This window comes from Bombyx mori, chromosome 10 (genome assembly GCF_030269925.1).
Source record: "Bombyx mori chromosome 10, ASM3026992v2".
NCBI classification, from domain to species: Eukaryota; Metazoa; Arthropoda; class Insecta; order Lepidoptera; family Bombycidae; genus Bombyx; species Bombyx mori.
In genome coordinates, this window is record NC_085116.1 from 10,841,828 (window position 1) to 10,854,215 (window position 12,388).

At 34.8% G+C, this 12,388-nt stretch overlaps 2 protein-coding genes across 9 annotated transcripts in view; one reads left to right on the plus strand and one right to left on the minus strand.

The window, feature by feature from the left end:
- Nucleotides 1–9,011: 9,011 nt before the first annotated feature.
- Nucleotides 9,012–10,292, plus strand: Caspase1 (caspase-1). Its single transcript, NM_001043585.1, is given in 1 exon segment — nt 9,012–10,292. A coding segment is annotated over 1 exon segment (882 nt). The 5' UTR covers nt 9,012–9,112; the 3' UTR covers nt 9,995–10,292.
- A 1,057-nt stretch (nt 10,293–11,349) lies between these two features.
- The window catches only part of LOC101742243 (GATOR complex protein Iml1), a 34,581-nt gene continuing 33,542 nt past the window's right edge, over nt 11,350–12,388 (minus strand). For all 8 annotated transcript variants that reach the window (XM_062670674.1, XM_062670673.1, XM_021353480.3 and 5 more), the window contains one exon: nt 11,350–11,619. In XM_062670674.1, coding sequence (XP_062526658.1) covers nt 11,416–11,619 — 204 coding nt within the window. In that variant the 3' untranslated portion in view covers nt 11,350–11,415. The remainder of the gene's footprint in view (nt 11,620–12,388) is intronic.

The window sequence follows — 12,388 nt, forward strand, 5'->3', positions numbered from 1 at the left end:
ATTATTAGACCTGTCTTGTTGTATGGATCTGAATGTTGGGCGATGAAAGTAGGGCTTGAAAGAAGAGTGCATGCGGCAGAGATGCGAATGTTGAAATGTATGTGTGGAGTGACAAGAATGGACAAGATAAAAGAATGAGTATATCAAAGGAAGTGTGAGCCCCAATGACTGATCAATTAAAGAGTGGACGGTTAGTGTGGTATGGACATGTGATGCGTAGGAAGGAGATGCATGTGCCTAGGAGATATATGGAAATGGTCATGCAAGGTAGAGGGAAGAAGTCGACTGAAAGATACATGGATGGAGTGTTTGAATGACGATAAGATCTGATAGAGGAGAATGGAAAAGAAAAATATGATGTGCCGATCCCACCTAGTGGGGCAAGATGGAGACAAAGAAGGAGAACCGTATTCTTAACATAGTCGTTTAAAACATTTTAAATGTAAAAAAAAATTGAAGTCGTCGTGGCCCGACGCATTCGTATCGAGCGATGCGCCGCGGCGCCGGTGTTCGAATCCCGCAGGAGGGTACCTATTTTTCTAATGAAATACGTACTTAACAAATTTAACGTTCACGATCGACTTCCACGGTGAAGGAGTAACATCGTGTAAATAACATGTGTGCAATTCACACGTGTTAGAAGTGAAACCTTCAAAAATTAAAATACAATTATCCTAAATGTCTAAGTATATTATTAGTAAAATTTTGTCATTAGTAAATAATTGTAAATCACCTTTTATAGTATGAGGTAGCGCCCTCTGTGAATTGATATTTTAACTTGACGTATATCCTAAATTAAAATTCACTACAAGAGGTTTCATACACACGTTAGTATTAAAACAAGTCACAGATGGCGCTGTATTAAAAATAAAATACTTTATACGTATGTTTTAAACGTATGTAGGAATTGAGCATTCTGTCCCACTTTTTCTCTCGATCTTTCTCACTTGATTGCTCCTACCCTACTCTCACTCCATGGCTAGTTGCTTCATGCTACGTTCGCCCTGTCTTACTCTCTCTCAATCGGTCTCGATCGCTCTCTCTCTCTTTTTCGACATTCCGTTGCATACCTGCGTGACGTTACATCTGTAAAAAATTTACCCACATGCGCCTAAAGAAGTTTCACTTCAAAAAAATACCTTTTTGCTAATTTGGTTTGTTATTTGAAAGTGCCAGAGTCAAGCAAAAATTATAAAATAAATGTCGGTTTTAAAAAAAAGTAATTTTATTATAGTTCATATATAAATCATTCAATATCATTCATCATAGTATAAATCATTCAATCATCTTATTTCATTCCATAATTAATAGCAGATCAATTTAGTTACATTTTCGATCTAGTACAAGGTTTCTAAAAAAATGATACGTTTTTGACCTCTTAACACTGGCCGTTTTCCAATTACAGCACGAGCGCATTATGCGGCATAATGTAATTGGAAAACTACCTGTATGTACTTAATGGTAGTTTTCCAATTACAGAGCACAATGCGACTCAGTGACGCACAATCCCGAATTATACTGAAGCTTAGTTGAGCATTATGCCGCATAATGCGCTCTTGTGCTGTAATTGGAAAACGGCCACTTTATGCTTAGCTGTATAGCCTTTTTTTTAGATACCCTATGTTCGTCCACTTTCGTTAATCAATAAAATAAGAGACTATTCAATACGTGGTATTTGGTAGTATCTCTAGTTATCAAAATACTAGATCCAGACTAAATAGTATCATTTCTCATGAGTTCACATAGCTCACATTATAAACAAAAGAGTAGCAGATTAATTATTATATTATTACCTACTAATTGCTAAAAGAGTGGCCTTTACATCATTATACAATAACATTGACTTTATTTGAACATTAAACAAATAACTACAAACCTATCTGGAATAGTGCAAGTGGAAGTGGATGAAAAAACTAAAAGGAAAAACATTGTATCCAACGTCCATAGACTACTTATTTGATTTATTCATTGAACAGCAAAGGAAAAAGCCCACAAGCACAAACCTGAAACAAAAATAGCTAAGCAATTCGCTGCTCCTATTTAGTTTATTTATCAACGACATTTCCCGATTGCCGCGACCCAGTCAAGCTTACTCGCCGAAGACACAATCGTTCACTACTCGAGTCCTAATGGCAAGTAAACTTCAAAGCGCAGCTGTAACGCTCGAAAAGTGATTCCGAAAATGGCGTATAGATATCAACCCAGTTAAATGCACATCGGTATTTCAAAGGGGAAGCTCCACACGATTTTCCTCCCGGATTAGCAGTAGGACTCTCACACCGCCGATCATCCTCTTTGGCCACATATAAAATCAGTCCGCGACTGTGCCGCATTTATTCTCGGCAGACTCTACCCCATGATCTGTAAGCGAAGTAAAATGTCACTTCGGAACCATGTGACACTTTACAAAACTTTCAAGTGTTTGTTCACATAGACACCCTCCAAGCCCTATAATCTTGTTTTTGCAGGTTAGCCGTCGGAACACCGTGGTTCGTGAGAAAAGTCGACCTACACGATGACCTGGGTCTTGAATCGATCCGGAAACACCTGAAGCCAGCATTGGAACGGTATTTCGATAAGGTTAATTAAGCATTATGGTGATTGTCTTGTCGTTGCTACCGATGACTACCCCGCGAAACCTGCTCGCGCAGTGCCAACCATCTTAGACACGTCCTTACGGATCCATCAGATCCAATAACTATTGCATTAGAGAGCTTCAGCTCTAACACCAAGAGCAGGCTTAGGGTCCCCAGTAGTCGTACTCGTCGAACTCAACAAACAGTTCGACGTGCAACTTAACCCATGGATTAGCCCGCTGAGTTTCTCACTGGATCTTCTCAGCTGCAAGCAGCTGACCTGGTGAAGCTGGAAAGAACTCCGGACCATTAGTAATCCCTCAGACATAAAAAAGATTAGCAATGAAATAGAATGAACTAAAATTGAACTAAATAGAGTGAAATAAGACAGCATCATTACTATTGGATAATATGAAATAATATAGCCTGTCGGCAAAATGGTCAGAAGAACTGTTGTCTAGCAATTCTGCTTGATTTTTCTACATTTGCGCACTTACACTTGTGCTAAACGGTTAGTAAGACACCATTATTATCCATTGAAACCTGAATTAATATTAATCACAAAATTTAACGCCAATAAGTCTTATCCTTTTTTTCCTACCTAAACTGATAGCCTTGAGAGGCTATTTCAGCCTAACCTTAACTAGTAGGTGATCTCACGGGGCTCAAACCGGAGTGGTGCTAACACTGGCCCTAGCGAGAGCAGTGCTTCAAAGAATCTACCACCGGATCGGAAACGCGACCCTCTGAGAAAATCCGGCGAGAAACTCAGTGGGCTTTGTCTATGGGTTAATTTACTCGTCGAGCACTTCGTCGCAAGCAACGGGTTCGATGAGAACGATGACCGGGTCTTATCCATAGAGAATAGTAGGCAGCAGAAAATTTTTTTTTTTTTTTTTTAATTTATTGAAAGCATTGGCAACACGGCCATCAGCTTAAACTAATTTTACAAAAAAATAGAACATGAACTAGAACTTACAATAAAACACAAATAAAAGAAACAAACCAAACCAAGAAACAATTACAAATCATTGAAAATAACAAATTAATGACAAAATGAATTGCAAGAACTTACTATAAAAAAATAAAAACTTACAAGTTTTCTTTCAACAAACAACAAAAAAAGAATATGAGTCGTTATAAAAAAATAATTAAACTTGCACATAAGCAGGAGACCTATGATACATTCATGAATTATACATTCATAGTCGTCCTATAGTGTGAAGTACAAAATTATACACTATTGAGAATAGTTGTGGAAGCTTTAAAATACCTTGAATGGAATTAGGAATAGATTTTAAGCCTGTGTCTTTACATAATGCATTAAACAATAATCTCTGTTGATTGAATTCAGGACAATTAAAAAAAATATGATCTAGATCACACATGCCAGAGTTACAATAAGTACATGCAGCTGAATCACTTAACTTTAATCTAAAAAGATGCGCAGGAAAATGGCCGTGGCCTATACGTAATCTACAAATAATCGATATAAAGGCTCTTCCCGGGAAGAATCTAAAACTATCAAACCAAGATTTAGTACTAGGTACTGGGACTATTTCAGCTAACCATTTACCTTTCGTTTCTCTGGACTTAGACAAGTAATTAGACCAACGTTTCATCATATTTTGTTTAATTGAATAAACTAAATCTGAATACGGAACTTTAAAATCGGAAATATTTATATCTTTTGTAGATTTCGCTAATTTATCAACAAATTCATTACCCACAATACCAGAGTGACCTGGCACCCAGCAAAATTCAATAAATATATTTCTAAAATACAAAAAACTCAAACAACTTCTTAACTTATAAATTAAATAATTTACAGATGCACTAATACATTTATTTCTAAGAGCTTGCAAGGCGCTCATTGAATCAGATAGAATTAAAATTTTGTCCCCTGCAGAGTAATTTACTCGAATGTGCTCTAAAGCATATATAATGCCTAGTACTTCAGCCGAAAAAACAGAGAAAAAATTGCTACATTTATAAACTGATCCTATGTTCATGGATGAATCAAAAAATGCAAAACTAGTTCTATCTTTAGTTTTAGAGCCATCTGTATACACTTTAACAAAATCAGTCTTATCTTCAAGGAACTCCAGAAAATCATTTTTAGATTTAAACTTGATTAGATCAACAGCCACATCTCTCAACATGTCATGAAAGTTATATTCGAAACAAGGCAATACGGTAGACCAAAATACCACATCCTGAAATTCAAAATTCAAGTACGTTAAGGCACTGGATATGGATGAAGAATTAGGAAGCGGAATTAAATTATAATTTGGAATATTTGCATACTTCAAATACCTGTAAGTTACTTGATTATCACGGCTAATAAGCTTAAGGCAATAATTATCTAATATAAAACTTCTTCGTATGAATAGAGGAACAATACCAGCCTCAACTTCCAAGGAATTAATGGGAGACGACATCATAGCACCAGTAATTATTCGTAATGCTCTATTTTGCACAATATCTAATTTCTTAAGAAGAGAAAAATTTGCGTCCGAAAAGAACATACAGCCATAATCGAAATGGCTTCGGATTGTTGCAATGTAAATAGTTTTTAAAACTTTGGGATCAGCTCCCCATTTTATTCCAGTTAGCGATTTTAATATATTCAAACCTAATTCAGCTCTTTTACAAATAACATCAATATGAGTTTTCCACGAAAGATCAAAATCTAGAGAAAGACCAACATATTTTACGAAAGATTGAGCAGGAATAATAACATAATTGTATAAAACTTTAGGGTAATGCAATCCATTTTGGGAAAATAAAATTGCAGTACTTTTGGAAATATTGACCTCAAGTTTTAGGGAATTTGTAAGTAAATCGTAAATATTACGCAAACAACTATTCATAACCGATTCACCACTTTTAATATCATTACAGTTTACATAGAGAACAAGATCGTCAGCAAAGAATAAATGTTTAACAGAATTTGGAATTTTCTTTATGAAACATACTAAACTAAGTATGAATATGAGAGGTGATAAAACGCAACCTTGAGGAGTACCTTTAGTAGAAATTTTAGGACCAAATAAACTAGATTTAATTTTCAAAAACATAGAGCGCTTGTTCAGGAAATTGTACAGCCAGAACAGAACATGTCCTGGAAAGCCTAAAGAATGTAGACTTTCAATAAGGTAGGAATGATCTATATTATCAAAAGCCCCTTTAATATCCAAAAATACCGCTAATGTAAATTGATTATTATGGAAGTTATTTTTAATATCGCCAATCAAACAGCTTAAGTTATCTATTGTACTTTTACCTTTACGAAATCCGTATTGAGTACTTGGTATTAAGTTGTTATTTTCAGTAAACCACTCTAACCTGTTTTTTAACATAGTTTCGAAAATTTTCGAAAAACAAGAAGTTAATGAAATGGGTCTGTGAGAATTGATACAGTTGGGATCCTTGTAAAGCTTTAAAATCGGTACTACATGTTGAGTTTTCCAAATCGGAGGAATACAGTTGTTTTGCCAAAGATCATTAAATATTTGACATAAAATTTCCTTGGCATACTGGGGAAGATTTTTGATTACTTTATAAGAGATGAAATCAGGACCAGGGGAGGTTTCCTTTTTATTTTCTAATGCAGTCGCAAATTCGCCCATAGAGAATGGGTCTACCAGCCATTGAGCCTCCGGTTTTCCGTGGCTGTTAAAAAAATCTTGTAACTTAGATTCGGAAATTTCATTCTCAGAACCAGCTATCGAATCCAAAAACAAAGATGCATTAGCGGGATTTTGAAAAAAACTTGAAGACGAAGAAATGTTATTGAGTTTAGCGTGCTTAAATCTACGAATGTGATCCCAAATAATTTTACTCGAAGTCATTCGATTGAATGATGAACAAAGATTCATCCAGCTTGAACGTTTTATTTCATATAAAGTTCTTTTCTTCAAAGCGTCCAGCTTTTTAAAAATAATATAGTTTTCCATATTTGGATAATGCTTGTACGATAATAAAGCAACTTTGGCTTGTAAAACTACGCGGTCACAATCAGCATTCCACCAAGGAACAGCTTTGGAACAATTCCGTTTTTTGTGCGAGTAACACTTTTTGTCAAAAGTCATTAATATGTCATGTAAAATACTCAAAAACATATTATAATTTTCAAGAGGGTTATCAGCGAAGCTAAAACTTGAAAACTCACTTTCACATAACTTATTAAATTTTGACCAGTCAATCTTATTAAAATTTATGTTAGCTAAAGAGGTATTATCTAGTGTATCAACTTGATTTATTGAAGAGGTGGTCGGGCCAAAGGAAGGATGGGAAGGAAGAAAAGCATCGTTAAAGACTTCAATAAGTAGTGGGAAATGATTACTACTGAGCAAATCATCAAGGACAGAAACTGTGCAACTAGAGCTAAGAGCAGGGGAAGCGAATACTAGATCCAATACATTTCCTTGTTGACCAAATGGAGCAAAGGTTGTGATTGTGTCATCATTTAAACAAACTAACTCAGAACTTTCCACATAATCATGAAGGGCTTTACCTCTTCTATCATTGACTCTTGAACTCCAGGAAGCATGATGTGCATTGAAGTCACCAATTATTAAATAATTATTTGAAACAAATTTAGAACATGAATCTTTCAATAAATTAATAGTGAACTTACCATTTGGTGGTGGAGGAATGTAAACACATAAAATGTCAAAAGAAAAATTATTAATGTAAACTGTAATTAAAATATTTTGAAAATGATATTGAGAAATTGTGTCTATTATTTTAAATTTATACTTAGAGCGTAATGCAATAGCAACCCCACCATGTGGGTGGTTGGAATCTCTTCTTATAACATTAAATCCAGGTAATTTGATGATTTTATGTGAAGTTAACCAGGTTTCATTGAATAAAATCATATCAACACACTTGTCAAGTTTACTGAGGAAATTTTTAAGTTGATCTAATTTAGGAAATAAACTTCTAGAGTTCCAATGAATGATATTAAACTGACCAACAGAATTATGCATATAAGATTGAGTAGAACTATCCATAATTTATGATGTAAAATTCATTACTAGCATTTCTTTAATTAACTGAGTAGATATAGGTCCAGAAGGGGATTTAGAATCCTTTTTCTTTAACAATTCTATTAAAGTTTTTGTAATGGTTCTGATGACAATTTCTGAATTGATAATGTCTGAAATTAAAGCCCTACCTTGAGGGGTCTTCGCAGATATAGGTATGTCAGAAGAGGTCACGGGGTTCTTAATGACAGGAGTCTTTAGTATGGCTGCATATGATGTTTGCTTGCCGATGATCTTATTTTTTACTTCAGCAACCTTGGCTGCCTTTACTGAGCAAGAGTAAGAAACTGCAGAATGTGGCCCACTGCAGTTGGAGCACTTGAAGATGTTGGGAGTGCTGCACTCCTTATAAAAATGATTGCCTGAACAAATAGAGCAAACTTGAGTGGCTTTACAGGCACCACTTCCATGTCCGAATTTGTAGCATTTGAAGCACTGTAACACAGGTCTAATATAATCCGAAACAGGCATCCAAATATGCTCGTATGTGACGTGATCAGGATGGCTAGACGCCAAAAATGTAACCAGCACAGTTTGCAGTGGCTTGTCACTTCCATTCTCTTGTTTTTTGAAAAATCTTTTTACTCCGAGTATTGTGCATGAAGCTTTTAAATTTACTAAAAGAGATTCTTCGTTCAATTCCACAGGAGCTCGAATAATTCCTTGACTCTCAATGCTATCGTAAGGTATTTTGGCTGTCCAATTGTTTAACTCCATAAAACTTACATTTAATAAAAAAGCGTTGGCATCCCGAGCACAGCCAAAGTAAATTTTAGCAAAAAAGGTACCAGCAGCTTTGACATACTGGACCCCTTGAATATTTTTTAATGCTTTGTTTATTTTTAACAGGTCCATTGGGACTCTGTTATTTGGTTGTGAGATGCTTGATTGAAGAAGCACTGGGTATTCTTTTTTTGTAAGGTCTTCGTAAAGAGCATGGTGGTCTTTAAAAAGACCGCGCTTATTTTTAATGAAAGTCATTTTTATTTTGCGGCTTTCGTCGTATTCAGATGACTTCATTCTTCTTTTTCCCATTATTATGGGAGCGGACACAGGGGCGGAGCTGAAGCCCTCACCCCCGTCGTCATCGTCCATTATTACGGAACACACTTATGAAATATAATTTTAAACTCAAACACAGTGAAAAATTAGGAAACAATGTCGTAAAAAAGGGCTAAAACCAAATAAATTAAAATTAACTTGAAAAAAGCGCCTATTTAGTTTGACGTTCCCGCCCTTTTTCTCAGCAGAAAATACTACAAACCATAGATATTTGGGACTACAAACTCTTAAGAGTTAATATAAGCCTGGAATATCTCTAATTTGCTTAGTCTGTGCTCGCTGTTGCTAGTCGTGGTAATTTTTGTTGTTATTTTTAACACTTTCCATTTTCACCACATCGACGTAAATTAAAAACTCCATTTTATTTACTGAGGTCGTGTGCAATTATTTGCACGATTGTTAAGGTTCGTGATTTTTAAAATGGCTGATGAAGAAAAGAAAAACAATGGCTCTGGAACAGAACAAAGGAAAAACGGCAACGAAGACGAAGGCGACGCATGGGGCAGTCATGGATCTTCACAAGGGCGACGTTATGCGAAAATGCCTGTCGAAAGATATGCTCATTACTATAACATGAACCACAATAATCGTGGTATGGCGATCATTTTCAATCATGAACATTTTGAAATTCATAATCTAAAATCTCGCACGGGCACCAATGTGGACAGTGACAGCTTATCTAAAGTCCTGAGAGGCTTAGGTTTCAGTGTTACTGTTCTTCATAACCTAAGAGCTGAAGATATCAACAGATATATACAACAGATATCTGAAATGGATCACACAGATAATGATTGTCTGCTGGTTGCTGTGTTGAGTCATGGAGAATTAGGTATGTTGTATGCCAAAGACACTCATTATAAACCAGATAATCTGTGGTATTACTTCACTGCTGATAAATGTCCAACTCTAGCTGGAAAACCAAAGCTGTTCTTTATTCAAGCTTGCCAAGGTGATAAGTTAGATGGTGGAATAACATTATCCAACACTGAAACAGATGGTTCTTCGTCTTCATCCTACAGAATCCCAATTCATGCTGACTTTTTGATTGTGTTCTCAACGGTACCAGGTTATTACTCTTGGAGAAACACAACTCGTGGCTCTTGGTTTATGCAATCTCTTTGTGAAGAATTGAGAAACTATGGTACTCAAAGAGATATTCTTACACTCTTGACATTTGTTTGTCAGAGAGTTGCTTTAGATTTTGAGTCAAATACACCAGATATCACACCGATGCATCAACAAAAACAGGTACCTTGCATAAATAGTATGCTGACACGCCTTCTCTTGTTTGGAAAAAAATAACTTGATAAATTTTCTAAACCTTCTCATTAATATTGAATACCAATATGAGATAAGTACACTAAAGTTGAGACAAAATAAAAACTTTTTTGTTCAATACATCAAGTTTGACAGTTGATTCATTATTTTTTTATGTAGTTGGTTTTTACAACTATGCTAATGAAGTTTTTGTTTTATTTTATTTTTGAGATGTAAGATTCAATGCCATGCCTAGTTCATTGTGATGAAAAAATGACAAATGATATTTTTTTCATTGGCAATAAATATGAATATTTTTATAAATAAATAAATGTTGGTTTTTTAAGGTACCTATAGATTATAATTATTCCATTTTGCATTTAAAGTAGGACGTACAGTGCTCAAATTAATTTTAAATAATGTCAAAACCCTTAAGCAATAAATGCACAAATTGGTATTTGCTCACACTGTTCCAAAGCAATGTAATTTGTACTTAATGTTGCTATTAGAAATGTAAACAACGAAAATTAGTAAAATGTGATTAGAGAATTCAAATGATCTTTTGAACGACATAATAATATAAGTTTAATATATTAAAAAAAATTAAAGCTTCTTTGATCAGCTAACTTTAAGATGTATTAGAAAGAGCTTGAGTTTTAAATTCAAAATAATAAGCAATAATAAATTTAGAGATTTCTACATATCATCATAACCTTCCCATTCCAAATAATAGTTACAATTCAAAATTTATAAAGCTGGTGATTTGTCTGATTTCTTATGTTGAGTTTGTCTAGTTTAATTTTGTTGCTTTAATCATTTCTGTTTTCTTCCAAGGCTTCTTTTAAAAAGACAATCAATGTAATCTTAATATTAAATGATATATGGTCTAGCTTGACATATTCATTTATTACAGTCGACAGTGAAGGTCAATGCCATTGAATGAATTGCTATTTTCTTTGTGGTAACAAAATTGATGTGATTGCCCTTTGTTATGGTTTGAAGGTTTTATCTAGAATGCTGTATGTGGCATGTTATCTTTTAGTGCACATTAACAAGCTTTACATGAAATTGTAACAATTTTTCCAAAAGAATCTCAAAATGTAGGTTCTGTATGATGTGTAGGTATGTGATAAGTGAACGTGATGACTGATTTTTATGTTTAAGATGGTTACGAAAACCTGTGAGGAATTGTAATATCATACATGACAGTATGACTTGTCCATTTGAAAATACATGTGCCTTTACTTTGATTAACTAAAAAAAAATAACATTTTTCTAAATAAAACATATCTTCACAGGTTTTTGTATAATGTTGCAATGATGTATTTTCTGAAAAGTTTGTATTTTTAAAAGCAATAAATAATATCTTGCAAGGTGTCTTTCATTAATAAAAAAATCTCTTTATGGTAAGAAATAGTTATATTTTAAAATAAAGTATACTTCATTATGTAATACAAAAATTAAGATTAACAAGATGTCATTCCTCGGGATTTATCCTTTAGTTCCCAGCAGTGATCCCAAAATTGACTAAGCCTCTGTTCCTGATTGGCACAGAAATGTTTGAAATCCCTTAGCATTCGCATTTGGAAACCTTCGTCTCCTGTGGCTGGTGTTTGTGAACCCTTCCATTTCTTTGAAATCATGTGATTCCAAGACCATAAAAATCCCATCTGCAAGTACAGAATTCAAAGAATTCTTAAAATTCTATTAATTTGTGAAAAAATTTAAAAATTAAAGAATTTATGTAATATTTATTATAATTTTCATTTGTTAACCTTTTTTTCCTTGTTATTGATTATCAAGCGGTTGGTTCAATAATGGATTCTAATGATGTTCTTAGCAAGTTTTTGAGAAGGCAGCTAGAGGAGATTGATTATATGTTCTATCAAGATAAATGGACTACCCACACAGGGACGAAATAGCAAGAGATTAACATTTTATCAAACTTATTCGGTAGGAATGCGGCAAATTCTTATTTGAAGATAACCCTATGGAATTGAAAGAGATTTCTTGACATGTCATTGAAGACGGCGCTGAGGGGACCCGTTGCGGTATACAATAGCACGCCGAAGGACGCCGCACATACCGCGAGGTGGGGCAGTGCAAGCAGAGATACTTTAAAGACTGCTCGGTTAAAAGTAACTTATGACTGAAATTTGTAGAAGGCTGCAGGTGCTGCCGAGGCAGTTTTGCGTGATCCAACAAATTGCGGATGTCTTAGTATGCGACTGAAATGCCATTGTATCTAAGCACTTTACTGGTGGTAGGACGTCTTGTGAGTCCGCACGGATAGGTACCATCACCCTGCCTATTTTCTGCCGTGAAACAGTAATGAGTTTCGGCTTGAAGGGCGGGGCGGCCTGTACTGTTAATAGTGAGACCTAACAAGTCATGTCTCAAGGTCTCATTCTCAGGTCTCAAGGGTCATTGCGGCCATCC